Source organism: Penaeus monodon, chromosome 13, assembly GCF_015228065.2.
Source record: "Penaeus monodon isolate SGIC_2016 chromosome 13, NSTDA_Pmon_1, whole genome shotgun sequence".
NCBI classification, from domain to species: Eukaryota; Metazoa; Arthropoda; class Malacostraca; order Decapoda; family Penaeidae; genus Penaeus; species Penaeus monodon.
The window spans coordinates 26,064,479-26,079,115 of record NC_051398.1 but is presented as its reverse complement, the minus strand read 5'-3'; the positions used below and the strand labels follow the sequence as shown (position 1 = coordinate 26,079,115).

Below are 14,637 nucleotides of genomic sequence, written 5' to 3'. Positions count from 1 at the left end.
TAATAATTCCGAAAAAGATATATATAAACACTCAGGAAAAAAATAATAAAAGGGGGCCCAGTAAAAAAACTGGAAACAAAAAGAGGGAAATGAAGAATGTTAAAATCTAAAAACAAATTCGTTGCCGCATCTTTATGTGCTAGAAAGCTCTGTCTCTTCTATGTGTGTGTTTGTTTGTTTGTTTGTATTTGTATGCGTTTGTATGATGTGTATAAGTACCTACCTATGATTGTTAGAAAGAAAGGTACAAGGTGGCGGCGTTTTTCAAGAGTTGGGGTTGCCACTCTGTTTCCCCGAAAACCACCCCATCCCCAAACTGGGGTGTTCTTCCTCTGCCGCAGGTGTATCTCTCCAAGGGCCACGTGCACCTGATTCCCCTGGCTTCGTCTCCTGCTTCTCTCACACCGCTTCCTTCCGGCACCCCCTCCGTCATGGACGCCGTCAGCACCGTCAGGCGGCTCCCCGAACACACCCGCGCCTCACCGCAGGTCCAGGCGGCTGTCACCGCTAAGGTCGACGGGTCAGTCCTCAGCTCCTCATGTACACCATGCATTGTCTCATGCACTCATTGCCTTCTCACCTTCATACACTTGTCATGCATGCCTTTGCCTTCTCATAGTCAATCTCAGACCCATTTTATATACCCTCATGGACCTTTTTTTCCCTCCTGCGTTCTCCCTGCCTTAATTGCACCTCGTGTGCGCACTTTTTCCCCTGACCTTCCCCCTTTTCACTTTCTTTTTCTCTTTCCTTTCTTCTTTCCTCCTTTCCATCTCTTTCTCTGCTGCTTTGTATCCTTTTTTCGCAGATGCTTTTTATGGCATATTTTAATGTAATATGTGTTTCAACATCATATCATCTTTGTAGGTCTTTAGTCTAATTCTGGATATTGGGTAAGCCCCTAGACGTTGTATTTTTTTTAAAATTTTGAAATTTATAATTTCTTCTTATAATTTTTTTTTATTGAGCGTATTAAAGCTTTTGGCCGCAGGTTTTTTCATCATTCGTCTTATTACTGAGACTGGAAATTTCGTGCTTTTTTCCTTGAAAAATTTGTTTCCCGGGTGGATTCGATGCGATGACAGACGGACGTAAGTTCTACTTTCACCGAGCGCCAAGGCCGACCGTAGGACAGGCTTCGCGCGCGGACGCGTAGCTGCGGACGAAGACCTTGCGTCGGAGAGGCGCTTGCGGCGTCCGTCTTACGCGTCGGCTGGCGGGGCGGACGCGGGCGGTGAGGAGGGCGGCTCTGGCTGCTCAACTGCGCGTCGAAGTCTGCTCCTCTTAATCTCCTTCCTTCCTTCCTTCAAACCTTTCCTTCTTCCTCCCTTCCTTCCTTCCGTCAATCCCTTCGTCCTTCCTCACCTACTTCCTTCCTTCCTCTTTTCCTCTCTCCTCTCTCCTCCTTAACCATCATTGTGTCATTCATCCACACAGTTGTTAAACCTTCAACTGTGTAGTGTCCGGCCGCCCATAGTTATCTCGCCCGCATGAGCAGCGGCCTTCTGCTCAGCATATAAATGAAAGCAAAAGAGCCAGCAAGAGGGCGCAGCAGGACGAGGAGGCGGAGTTGGTCCTCGGCGCAGGATTTCGCTGCTCGTCCGTCGCGGTCTCCTTGAGGCGCTGACGAGGCCGACACAAGGAAGGGAGTCGGCGACGTAGCCTTTTCGGGCGATAGTAAAAGTGCTGGCGCTGCCGGAAGTCGCGGACGTGGTAATAAGGGGGAGGGGGAGGAAGGGAGGGAGAAGGGGGCGGAGGCACAAAAAAGCCGCGACCTACAGGTCTCGTATGTTAAGCGGCTTGAACTGCCGATGTGATGGATCGCTCTTCAATAGGTCACACGTTGGTGTTATCCGTCTCTCACTCTTCCCCTTACTAGTTCTTCGTTTTCCTCTCCTCCTTAGTAACCTCCCTCCCTGCACCACCAATCCTTTTTCTTTCTCTTGCCTTCCGCCTTTTGCTGACAACATCGATCTTGCTTTTTTGCCCGACTTCCCGCGTGGCACTTGCGTTTTTCGCTTTCCTTGCGGCGGATTTCTGCGACCTCTTACCTGCTTTAATTCCTTCACTTTGCCGCCTCATACTCATTCCTTCTCTTATTTTCCAAGTACGGTTTTACTTCTATCTCTTTTCTCACACGTACATTCTTCTCAGTAGTTCTGTCGCTTCCTTATTTTGCCATAATCTGCCTTGGCCTTCTATTCTTGCCAGTTAATTTAATCGCTGGATGATGTCTACATTACTCGCGTTTTAGTTTATTATTTTGATTTAGACTTCACACTTTCACAGCGCCAGTCAGAAGCATCTTAATTTGCCCGTGCCATTTTCTGTGACAGGTGTTCATTAGCTAATATCATATCTCTTTGAGTGAATTCCGCCATGCACGCCCGGCGCCTGGCACGCTATCATGCCTTTCGGGAAATGAAGGCGGGCGCTTTGCACTCCTCCTGCCACGCCCTCGGCCTGGCGAGCTCTGGGCTTTCGGTGGACGCTAGGACGCTCTCCTTTGATGTCGTCGTCTTCACCATCATCGTCATCATTATCATCAACATTGTTGGTCTGGTTCCCAACATGCATTAGCACGGCGCCCCAGCGAGACCCGCGTCTGACCCTCTCCCGCCTTCCAGGTATCCCGGCAAGATCAGCCGAGAGCAGCATGTGGCACACGTGTACGTTCCTGTGGGCGTGGCCGCATTGCTGCGTGAGTACCCGACGCTCGTGGCCCCCGCCGTCCACGCCTTCTGCAGGAGAGATGTCATCGATAACAAGGTAAGTGGCCGACTGTGCGGGACAGTATATCTCTACTTGTTCGCCGGGACAGACTTAGGGTGAGGCTGTGGCTCTCACGGAGTCGTGGTGGGTGAGACTCCACTGACGAAGGCACCAACGCTCGTCGCCTTGAAAAGCTCTCGCTGCCAGTGTGCCGGCTCTGCTGCGAGGGGCACGGAGGTCCGCGAACGGGGCACACGCGGACAGAGGCGTTGAAGCATCGTGCGTGTGCGTGTGCGTGTGCGTGTGCGTGTGCGTGTGCGTGTGCGTGTGCGTGTGCGTGTGCGTGTGTGTGTGTGTGTGTGTGTGTGTGTGTGTGTGTGTGTGTGTGTGTGTGTGTGCGCGCGCGTGCGTGCGTGCGTGCGCGCGCGCGAGAAACAAGATTAGAATAACCGTATAACGAGCCGATTACCTGAAATGATTGTCTTAAGGAAAGGTAGGGGTGATAGGAGAGATGCAGGTGGGGGCACTGGGGAGGGGGTTATTGATCTCGCGCTTGCAAGCGGCAACAGCAGGAGGGAGAGATCGCAAGGGGCAAATATTTGCGTCGTTGCAGGAACTTCCTCCCTTTTATTGGCCGCTGAAAAAAAGATTAAGAAAACAAGCCTAGCTATCGATTGAATATTATATTTTCGTGTTAGACCCCTCATTGCCCCCCCCCCCCTCCCCATAGATAATTGGGTAGGGGAGGGGAGGGGAGGCAAAGGGCAGGGCAGGAAAGGGGCAGGGCTGCGGTGGGAGGGCGAGGGGGTTCTATGTCGTGAACCAGATAGGATACTATGTCTTATTGCATTGCTCTCTCTCTCTCTCTCTCTCTCTCTCTCCTCTCCTCTTTTCTCTCTTTTCTCTCTCTCTCTCCTCTCTCTCTCCCCTCTCTCCCTCCTCTCCTCCTCCCTCCCTCCCTCTCCCTCTCCCTCTCCCTCTCCCTCCCCCTCTACCTCCCTCTCTCTCCCCCTCCCTCTCTCTCCCTCCCCTCTCCTCTCTCTCCTCTCCCCTCCCTCTCCCTCTCTCTTTTCTCCCCCCTCCCCCGTCCTCTCTCTCCTCTCCTCTCTCTCCCCCTCTCTCTCTCTCTCTCTCTCTCTCTCTTCTCTCCTTCTCTCTCTCTTTTCTCTCTCCCCCTCTCTCTCTCTCTCTCTCTCTCTCTCTCCTCCCTCCCTCCCTCCACCCCTCTCTCTCTCTCATTCTCTCTCTCGCTCTCTTTTCTCTCGTTCTCTCTCCTCCTCCCTCTCTCCCCTCCTCTCCTCCTCTCCTCTCTCTCTCTCTCTCTCTCTCTCTCTCCTCCCCTCTCTCTCTCTCTCATCCCCCCTCCTCCTACCTCCTCTCTCTCTCTCTCTCTCCTCTCTCCTCTCTCTCTCTCTCCTCTCTCTCTCCTCTCTCTCTCCTCTCTCTCTCTCTCTCTCTCTCTCCTCTCTCTCTCTCTCTCTCTCTCCCCTCGTTCAGTATGTTCGCGTGCGTGTAAGTGTAAGTGTTTATGCGTGTTTTGTACTCGTCTCCTGCTTTTACATACAATCGCTAAGCATATGCAGTTGTTTCCTTGTTTCGCGCGCCCGTCCCCTGACGACCTTCCCACTTGCTGTTCGTAAGCGGAGAGGGAACTGCCCCGAGGGCGGCCGGGGAGACGCCGTCGCGCGCGGCGGAGCACCGGCTGCGCGGGGGAGCACGAGGGAAGCCGAGGACGCCCGCTTTTTGACACACCACGTGGTCTGTGCATAACCCCCCCCCCGTGCCTCCTTTTCACACACCCGTTCCCCCCGCCCCTTCGTTCCTTTTCCTTGCTTTTTTTCTCCCTCCCCCCTCCCCCCTCCCTCCCCCCCTCCCCCTCCCCTCCCCCCTCCCTCCCCCCTCCCCCCCTCCCCCCCTCCCTCCCCCCTCTCTCCCTCCCCCCTCTCTCCCTCCCCCCCCCTTTTTCCCCCCCTTTTACTCTCCCCCCTTTCCCCCGCAAACCGCCCATTTGCCCTTCCCCCCCTTCCCCCTCCCCTCCTTCCCCCCGGGGAAAAAGGGCCCGGGGGGCCCTTTGGGGGGGTGTTTTCCCCATTTTTTTTTCCCAGCGGAGATCCCCCCCCCCCCCGCCCTGAATTGTCGTTTCCGGTGAGCCCCCTTTTCTTCACCTGTTTCCCCCGGCCGCCCCTTGGCAGGGAAAAACCCCGGGAAAGGGGACAGTGGGGGGGGGGAGGGGGTGCAGGGGGGAGGGGAGATTGGCGAAAGAAGAAGGTTTGTTTGGGGGGGGGGTTTTTTCCCCCCCCCCCAGGAGGTTTTGGCTGAGGCCCCGGTAATTCCCCCCCCCTTCCCCCCCTCTTTTCCTTTCGCCCCTTTTGCCCCTTTCTTTTTTTCCCCTTTCACCCCCCCTTTTTTTCCCCCCCCTTTCCCCGTTTTTTCCCCTTCCCCCCTTTCTTTTTCCCTCCTCTTTTTTCTTTTCCTCCCCCCCCTCATCCCCTTCTCCCCCTCCTCTTCCTCTCCCTCTCCCCCCCCCTCTCCCCCCCTCCCCCCTTCCCCCCGATTTCCCCCTCCCCCCCCCCTCCCCCCCCCCCTCCCCCCTTAATTCCTTCCTCCCCCCCCCCCCCCTTTTTTTCCTCTTTCCTTTCTTCCCTTTCCGTGCTCCTTTCTTTTCCCAAAACGGGAAAAGGGAAGGGAAAAAGGGGAAAAAAAGAGGATGGGGGAAAAAGGAAAGGGAGATTAAAAAAAAGGGGAAAAAGGAGAGGGAAAAAAAATTTTCTTTCTCTTCTCTTTTGGGGGGCCGTGTTCTCTTTTCCCCCATTTTTCCCTTTTATTTCCTCTCTCTCTCTTTTTTTTCCCCCCTTCTCTCTCTTCTTTCCCTCTTCTTCTCTCTGTTTCCTCTCTCTCTCTTTTCTCTTTATCTCTCTTTCTCTCTCTCTCTCCTCTTTCTCTCCCCTTTCTTCCTTCCCTTTTTTTCTCTCTCTCTTTCTTTTCTCTTTTTCCCCTCTTTTTTTCTCTCTCCTCTCTTTCCTCTCTCCTCCTTTCTCTCCCCTCCCCCTTTTTTTCTCCTCCCTTTCTCTTTCTCTTCTCCCTCTCCCTCTTCTCCTCTCCCCTCTCTTTCTCTCCTCTCTCTCTCTTTCCCCTTCCCTCTCTCCCTCCCCCCTTTCCCCCTCTCCCTCTCTTTCTCTCTCCCTCTCTTTCTCTCTCCCCCCCTTTCTCTCCCCCCTCTCTCTCCCCCCTTTCTCTTTTCTCCCCCCTCTTTCCCCTCCCCCTCTCTTTTCTCTCCCCTCCCTCCCCCTTTTTTCCTCCCTTTTCCTTTTTTTCTTTTTCTTTTTTTTTTCTCCTCTCTTTTTCCTTCCTCCTCTCTCATCTCTCCCTTCTCTCTTTCTCTCTCTCCTCTTCTCTCCCCCTCTCCCCATCTCCTCCTCTCTCCCCCTTCTCCTTCTCTCTCTCCTCCCCCCCTCTCTCTCTTCTCCCCCCCCCCCTCCCCCCCTCCCTCTCTCCCTCTCTGCCTCTTCTCTCTCCTCCTCTCTTCCTCTCCTCTTCTCTCTCCTCTCCCTCTTCCCCCTCTCTCTCCTCACCTCTCTCTTCTCTTCTCTTCCTCTCTTCTCTCCTTCTCTCTCTCCCTCCTTTTCTCTCTCCCCTTCTCTCTCCTTCTCTCCCCTTCTCTCTCCTCTCTCTCCACTCTCTCTCTCTCTCTCTCCCCCTTCTTTCTCCTCTCTCTCTCTCCTCCTCTCTCTCTCTCTCTCTCTTTCACTTTTTCCAACACCCCCTCTCTCTCCCTCCCTCCCTACCTATACCCCCCTCCCCCCCTCCCTCCCTACCTACCTACCCCCACTACCTCCCTACCTACCTACACCCCAAACCCCCTACCTCCCCTACCTACCTACCACCTCCCCTCCTACCTCCCTACCTACCTCCCCCCTACCTACTACCAAACCTACCTACCCCCTCCCCCCTCCCTCCCTACTCCCTACCTACCTACCTACCTCCCTCCCTCCCTACCTACCTCCCCCTCGTTCCTCCGTCTTTCTCTCCCCCTCTCCCTTTCCTTTTTACCTGTCTCTCCCTCTGTTTTGTCCATGGCGCCCGGCCACACCAAGCGCCCTGGTCGGCCCGGCGTCTTCGCATAGCCAACAGGCACACATGCCCTGCACACTCGGACAAAGGGCCCGGCGCCCCGCACAAATCATGCGTCAGAGACTGTCGGGGGTCCCTGACCTATACTTAGGCTGCCCCGTTTCCGCTCGGGCGTATCAGGGAATAGTGATTAAAGGCTTAAGCTTTCCTGCGCCCGCCCCCCCCCCACTTTGACCCCTTAACACCCTGGCTACACCCATACGCCTACTTACCTATGTAGGTCAAGGTGCGGCACGCAACTCTATGGTTTGATGAGGGAGGGAGGGAGGGAGGAGGGTGAAAAGGAACAGGGAATTGCGCGTTGTTGCTTCTTTATCTGGGTATGGCGTTCTCTTTCTTCTCTCCTCTCTTTTCTCTCTCTGTCTCTTTTCTCTTCTCTCTCTCTGTCTCTTTTCTCTTCTCTCTTCTCTCTCTCTCTCTGTCTCTTTTCTCTTCTCTTCTCTGTCTCTTTCTCTTCTCTCTCTCTGTCTCTTTTCTCTTCTTCTCTCTCTTTTCTCTTTTCTCTTCACTCTCTTTTCTATTTTCTTCTCTCTCTCTCTCTTTTCTATTTTCTTCTCTCTCTCTTTCTCTCTCTCTTTCTCTCTCTCTCCTCCTCTTTCTTTTTTCTTCCTCTTCTCCTTCTCTCTTCTTTTCCTTTTCTTTTTTCTCTTCTTTCTTCTCCTCTCTCTCTCTCTCTCTCTCTTCCTTCTCTCTCTCCTTCTTCTCTCTCTCCTTCTCTCTCTCTTTCTCTTTTTCTCTCCCCTCTCTCTCTCGTTCTTCCTCCTCTCTCTTTCTTTCTCTCTCTCTCCTCTTTCCCTCTTTTCTTCCTTTTCTTCCTCTCTCTCCTCCCTCTCCCTCTCTCTCCTTCTTCCTTCTCTCTCTCTCTTTTCCTCTCTCTCTCTCTCTCTCTCTCCCCTCCTCCTCCTCCTCCTCCTCCTCCTCCTCCTCCCTCCTCCTCCTCCCCCTTCTTTTTTCCCCCCCCCCCCTTGGGGTTGGGGGCCCCTTCCTGGGAGGGCAAAAGACAAAACGGGGAAAGAGGGGGGGCGTGGGCCTCCCCGCCCCCACAGGGCGCCGGAGTAAGCGAGCGCGAGGCCGGACCACAGGCTCTGCGGGGTCGCCTCGATGCCTCCGCGGCCTCGCTCGCTCCCTCCCTGCTTCCGTTCTTCCGTCCCTCCCCCTCTCCCTCCCTCCCTCCCTCCCTCCTATCTTTCCTCCCTCCTTCCCTCCCTCCCCCTTGCCCCCCCCCCCTCCCCCTTGCCCCCCCCTCCCTCCCTCCCCCCTCCCTCCCCCCCTTTCCCCCCCTTTCCCCCCTCCTTCCCCCCCTTCCTCCCTCCCTTTCCCCCCCTTTCCTCCCTCCCCCTCCCCTCCCCCCCTCCCTCATTTCCTCCCTCCTTCCCTCCTTCCCGCGGCTCGAGTGTCACGGCTCATTTTGCACTCATGGCAACCACCCCTTCCGGGTGTCGGTTTTGTCAACGTTGGTTTCTCTCCCTCTCTGCCGCCCGCGGCGAGGCTCGTGCTGGGCCGCCCAGAGACCTCGCTGCTATCCCAGGCGCGCGGAACGAGCGGATTGCTTTCAGGCTAAACTGCTGTGGCATGAATTATAAATCACTGAATGGGGGTTTTGGGGCCAGATACCTCCCTGGGTTGTCTTGGGGCCACGGACTCCGTAAACCCCTTGGCGCCAGGAGGTTTTGTGTGTGTGTTTGTGTGGATCTGCCTGTGTGCCTGTGATGTTATATCTACCGGTGAGTGGCGCTCCATCTCGCCTGACCTTCGCTGCCGCGATAAACTCCCTAGCCCTGGGGACGCAGTAAACGCCCCACTTCCGGCGTGAAAGAGGGAAATTATCCCCACAAGAAGACCTCCCTCCCCCTCTCCCCCCCCCCCTCCCGCAAGGCCACGCGCCGCAACCCGTCCTTGCGAGTTTTCGTCGTCACTTGTGATCTCAGGAAGTAGCGGATAATGCAAGGGAAACGCAGGGAGTTGGAAACCCCCGAAAGCGGGGAAACTGGGAACGCGCTGCCCGCACGGTCGTTCGTACGGCCGCCGCCAAGGCTACTCGGGAGCTGTGTCGGAAGTGAGTCTCGCCCTGAGCTGAATAGCCACCGGGTCGCGGTGCCGCAGTGTGGAGACAGACACGCGTGGATAAAGCGTGGAAGCGAGCGTCCTGATTCAGAAAGACTGTGTGGGGGTTTTTAAAGGGTCAAGAGGCGAATGCCACGCCGGGCGGTTGTGTTGTGGGGGACTGCCAAATTTAAAGGAAAACGCCGCGCTATTCTAATGCTGTGTGATTTTCTGTGTGCTATACGCTACATTAGTTTGCGAAATATCTCGGCTTCCTCGTAATGCCGTGCGTCGTTATCTTCAGTTATGGTAGTTCAGGTATTAAAAGCCGGGCGAACAGTGAGCCTCGCGAGGTGGCGACGACGACGCGTGGCTTCAGATCGCGACCACCCGGCCGTCGTCGGCGCAAAGCGCGGGGGGACCTCGAGTGAATACTTGGTCAGGGGACCACGAAGGCCTAACACCTGTATACGAGATAATACATGCGCCTCTCACCTGCTGCCCGGCTTGCATTGCGTCTGGTCCTTGGCTCCTCGCTGGGCCAAAGCACTACAGCGGCGGGTTGGCGTCGAGCCTCGCCGCGGCAAGGGAGAGCCGCGGTCTTCGGGAAATCCTTCGACGATGCGCCGATCTGGCGGGTGAGAAAAAAACTGAGCAAACAAAGACAAAAATAAAGAAAAAAGACATTTTTTTGTGTCAAGGACTGGGTGTAATTGGCTGCTGGGAAAGTTGTGTCGACAACCCAAAAGTCTTATCGGGGATCGGGGCCTTCGGACTCGCCACGTGCATGTACACATGCATATATGCACACACACACACACACACACACACACACACACACACACACACACACACACTTACACACACACGCACTTACACACACACGCATTTACACACCACACGCACTTACATACACACGCACTTACACACACACGCACTTACACACACACGCACTTACACACACACGCACTTACACACACAAAATGTTGAAGAGTTTGTTGGCGTCTATGGAGCAAGGGGCTAAGCTGAACTGCGTAAAAGGTGCACGATACTGATTTGAGATAGGCTGAACCAGCATGTTGTTTCTATAAGAATTAACGCGGTGGTTGAACTTGTTGATTAGTCTATGGCTTTACAAGCCACATCAGATAAACCAGAAGAATGGTTTGATTTATTAATTGAGTTTGCAAGACATGACAGAATGTTCTCAGGATGACTGTATCATGGACAAACTGAGCCTGACCGGCCTCTGTGTCGCCCGCAGGCCCTGCGAGTGATGCGCCACTTCCCGCCCGAGACCCGCGTCATGACCGCGTGCCGCTTCAGCAAGGCACTCTACGCCCAGCTCGCCTCGCAGCGCTACAGCCCCGATGTCCGCACGGGCTGGGAGCTGCCGCCGCCTGCTCAGTCCGAGTTCAAGCAGCACGACATCGGCATGAAGCTGGTAAGTGACTCCCGCAGCCGGGGCGCCGGGCCCTGGCGGCTCTCCCCAGGGCGCCACGCCTGGCCGGTGATGCCTGGGACGCCTGCCATGCGCGAGGCTCTTGATCTTTAGTAATATGTACGGAAGGTCCATTGCAAGGGTTTCTGTAGACACTCAAAAGGATTTGATTGAAAGTCTCACGTTCTTTCAATGGCAATCTATTTTATGATTATTAATCTTAACGTTATTAAGCCTTTGGATATTGTGATTTTGCCCCTGAATCTATTTCTGTCAAAGATAATAAAAGGGACACATTTGGCGGAGTTACGTCCTCTGTGTTTATTTAGATGCTCACGTGACATTCCCTCCCCAGGCCTGTGGCTTTGAGCTGCTGGTGTGCAGCGCGGGGGGCGTGACCCCCGTGTCCACGCCGTCCGATCCACCTGGCAGCGACGCCAGCGCGCAGCTCGACCTCGCCAACAACCCTCGCTGGCTCAAGTACAAGCAGTCGCTCTCAAATAAAGGATATTTCAGGGTAGGTTGCATTTGTGTTCTTGTGAAAAGATATGTAATGTTTATAAAGCCTTTTCCATCTTTTTGGGAAGAGTACATTTTTCCCCCGCAGTTCCTTATAGTATTGTCTTTTATTGCGCAGGGTGAACTGGAAGGATCAAAATTGTTCAAAGAACTAGAAGATCGCGCTCGACAATTTTTCGTGACCAACATGGTCTCCAGCAAAGGCTCGGAGGAGAGCGAAGACATGCTGTCTGCCGGCGCCATCATCATCAAGCTCCTTGGCAAGGTCAACGTGGACTACGAGTTCTACAAGGAGAGAGCGACCAGGCTTGTTCATGCTGATGGTCAGTCTTCGTAGCGGATCTGTCGTTAATTAAGAACCTTCAACATTCCAGCCAGTTTAGGGATTTGTCTAGCTATGTATATACGGGTGATACAGTGATCCGTTTGTCTTCCTGCCTTTTCTGCCTTCTCAAATAGAAACACCCCAGACCTAACGTTGCTCATTTTTGTTTAACAGATGACAGCTGGCTGCAGATAACGCCAGACGCCCTGGATGACATGCTGGAGAACAAATTCGAAAGTGCCAACGGCAATGACCAGCCAAGACCTGCTGATGACACCGAGGTGATGAACTCTCTCTCAGCCTTCCTAGGACACATGTCTGACCTGGATGGCGCAGAGGTTCCTCAGGACCTGCAGGAGCGCATCAGGAAGCTGTCCACGCTGTCCACCTCCCGCAAGGCCTCCAAGGCCCGAAAGCCCTCGAGCCTCATGGTGCACCCGCAGGTCCGCAAGATATCGGCCCAGTCCAATGCCTCCGACTCCTCCAACAGCTCCGAAATGTCCTCCCTCTCCAACAAGGTCGATTTTAATGCCGAGTCTTTCACTGAAGCCATTACTAATATTCTTGGTAAGTTGGTATGTTAAAGAAGTGTGTTTAGCTATTCACTTTAGTCACACTAGACGAGAAAAGTAATCTAGGTCAATGATTTGAAGGGTGCTGTCTTTCCGTCTGTTAAGGGAAGTGTGATGCATTTTTTTGACATCATTGTGTGACTGCTTACCACTTTCAGAATTCGGAGTTCCTGAAGATGACTACTGGAACCAGTCGGAGGACGAATCGTCCGGGATGAGCAGCTACGGGGAGGAAGACGCAGGCGATGGCAGCCTGAGCCGCAAGTCCTCCAACACCTCTCAGAAGTCCGCCGCCTCCACAGTGTCGGCCACGTCCTCGGGCGTCGACCTCCAGATGAGGGAGTACCTGCGGGAGATGGAAAGAGAGCTTGCGGCCACAACCCTCAGAGACAGCCTCGCCTCGCAGCCCTATGGCAATGACGATGAAGCGGACGATGAATTTGACGACGTGGAAGATTTCGAGCCCGTCAAGGTGGACATGCAAGCGGTTCAAGACCTTGTGAAGACGTACACTGCTCAGAATGGCTTGCCTGGACCCGCATCCTCACTCCTCGGTTCCGTGGGCATTAAACCAGAGAAGAAGTAAAGTTCCCTTGTACTTTGCATGGGTACCTGCTGCAGCTGCTTGCTCAGTATAATATCGCGATATAAAAGCAGAGAAGTATATTCTCAAACGATAATAATGTATATCAATAAACATGAATGATAAGTGAGTAAGGGCTATCACCAATATATAAATGTATATGAGCCTGATGACAAGCATGTATACATATATTCTGACAGTACTTAAACTTAAATGAGGCTATGAGGATATGAGGTGCCATTTTCCATTTCCTCCCTTCCCTCTTTCCCTCCTATTCTTCTATAACCCCCATCCCCACCCTATAAACTTTGGAAAGCCAGGAGGAATGTTAGTAACATTACTTAATGTTCTGCTCAACTGTGATGTGTATTTTAAGTTAGGATTGGATACACGCTTTGTTCAGCTATGAAAAAATATCTCTTTTATTTTTAGATTTAGTTATATATTTACAGTCGATATTACCATATTTATGTACACGAGATCACAATGAAGCACCAACACGTACTGAATATAATGTGGATTTTCATATTTAAAGAAATTGATAATTTTGTATTATAACTCATCATGAGGTTACATGATGGACTGTGATTGAAGTGGGTATTAATGTTCTAATGGTCAAGCAACCATAGGAATAAGAACGCATTAGTCCAATGTATGGCATTATTAATAATAAGTCGCGTTGGTGGTAGAGATTCTGTCTCGTTAAAATTGATTATGAGGTTGATTTGCAATTACCCTGTCTGTCTCTTATTTTCTTTCCTTTATTCTTACGTCAGTAGCGTCTTGTCCGTTTATATATTTTCTCTTCACGTTGACATGATGTATACAGACGCATTTTTCATGTTATACAATTCAGGAATTGTATAATTTATTTAATTTGATTGGCATATTTATTTTAGAACTATACTTTCATTTTACAGTAAACAATCTTTCACCGTAAACGTTATCATCCAAAGAGAAAGAACAGTCTTTACCACCTTCCCTCCCTTTCTTTTTTAAGACAAGGGTTTGGTAGCTTTATCTTTTACACTTGTTTTCACGATGAATTTCCCTATATCGAAATACCCACAAGAGCGGCAATAAGGTGGAGATATATACACGTATATACTATACAGGTAGACTTTAAAGGGCCATAAGCAATGTGATAGTTATTTTGGGTGGTTCTCTGTTTTTAGAGGCATTCGGTTTTGCATATGTATATAATGAATCATGAACTTGTAAAACGTAGTGGCCTTGAATTTTACTGAGAATGCTATCCTGTTCCACGCAGCACAAATTCTGAAGTAATGTATCTAATACAATAATGGTTTATTGAAGTAATGTATCTAATACAATAATGGTTTATTGATGTACCAATCGGACAGTGTATCCTATGCAATATTTATTAATCAAAAACTTGATTGTGTATTACAGCTGTACTCCATTATCATGTATTTCGTCCATTTCCTTCAGTAATTGCACATAAATGAAAGTTCTTGGTTGAAGTCTTCAATATTGTATTTATAGTATAAATATTAAATCTCTGTATTAATTTCCTATTGCTCAATTCTCACCAGAAAAAAAATATATATGGAATATCATAATGAGGTAAATCAGTTGTGTAAGAAGAGCAGGTGATGAGGTAGAGGGCAAAATTTCAGTATTTTTTATCCGTATTTTTAAAGACTGGCGAATTAATGCAGAAGCAAAATATAATTCCTTTCCAATTTCTGCAGTTCTGCTGTGGCCAGTTAAAGTTTATTTGTTTATTTGGAAAAGTGCGAATGATAAACCTGAATAGTATACTTTATAGTCTTAATTAATCAATGATATTCAAAGATAGGTTTTTACGATGTTTTGTGTATATATAAGACAGGTAGATATGCGAATGTATTCATGTTTACAGAATAAGCTGAGGTTTGACCACACAAACAGAACTTATTAACATAACTTATGGTATGTTATTGTGTAGTATGTCAATTGTTTCTCAGAATGCTGGAATTCTGTGTCTAAGTATCTAAACATTTTTGTATCTTTGGCAATAAATGTATCTGCATGTATTTGTTGTTTTAAATTACCAGGTAAACTATTCTGCCCAAAGCATAATATTATTGCAGTTTCTGGACATTCTCGTTCAGCTGTTATCAATAAGTGACCGTGTTAAGTGGCTGTGTTACCTACCAAGCTGCAAAAGATGAAGTATAAACAAAAACAAAGAACACGATTTTCCATGCACTTCTGGAGTATCATTTGCATTAAGAAATTTGTGAGAATTCTAGCCAAAAAATTACAGCCGGAACCAGATGACTTCAGAAGTTGCAAACAAATTTTG

General features: G+C 50.9%; 1 protein-coding gene across 1 annotated transcript; it reads left to right on the top strand.

Moving 5' to 3' along the window:
• Positions 1-341: 341 nt before the first annotated feature.
• LOC119580199 (protein ecdysoneless homolog) lies at positions 342-14,365 on the top strand (the record flags this gene model as incomplete). Its single annotated transcript, XM_037928192.1, is given in 7 exon segments — positions 342-520; positions 2,628-2,769; positions 10,151-10,330; positions 10,683-10,844; positions 10,965-11,169; positions 11,346-11,738; positions 11,902-14,365. Coding segments are annotated over 7 exon segments (1,689 nt in total), but the record flags the coding sequence as incomplete, so codon positions are not given.
• Positions 14,366-14,637: the final 272 nt, after the last annotated feature.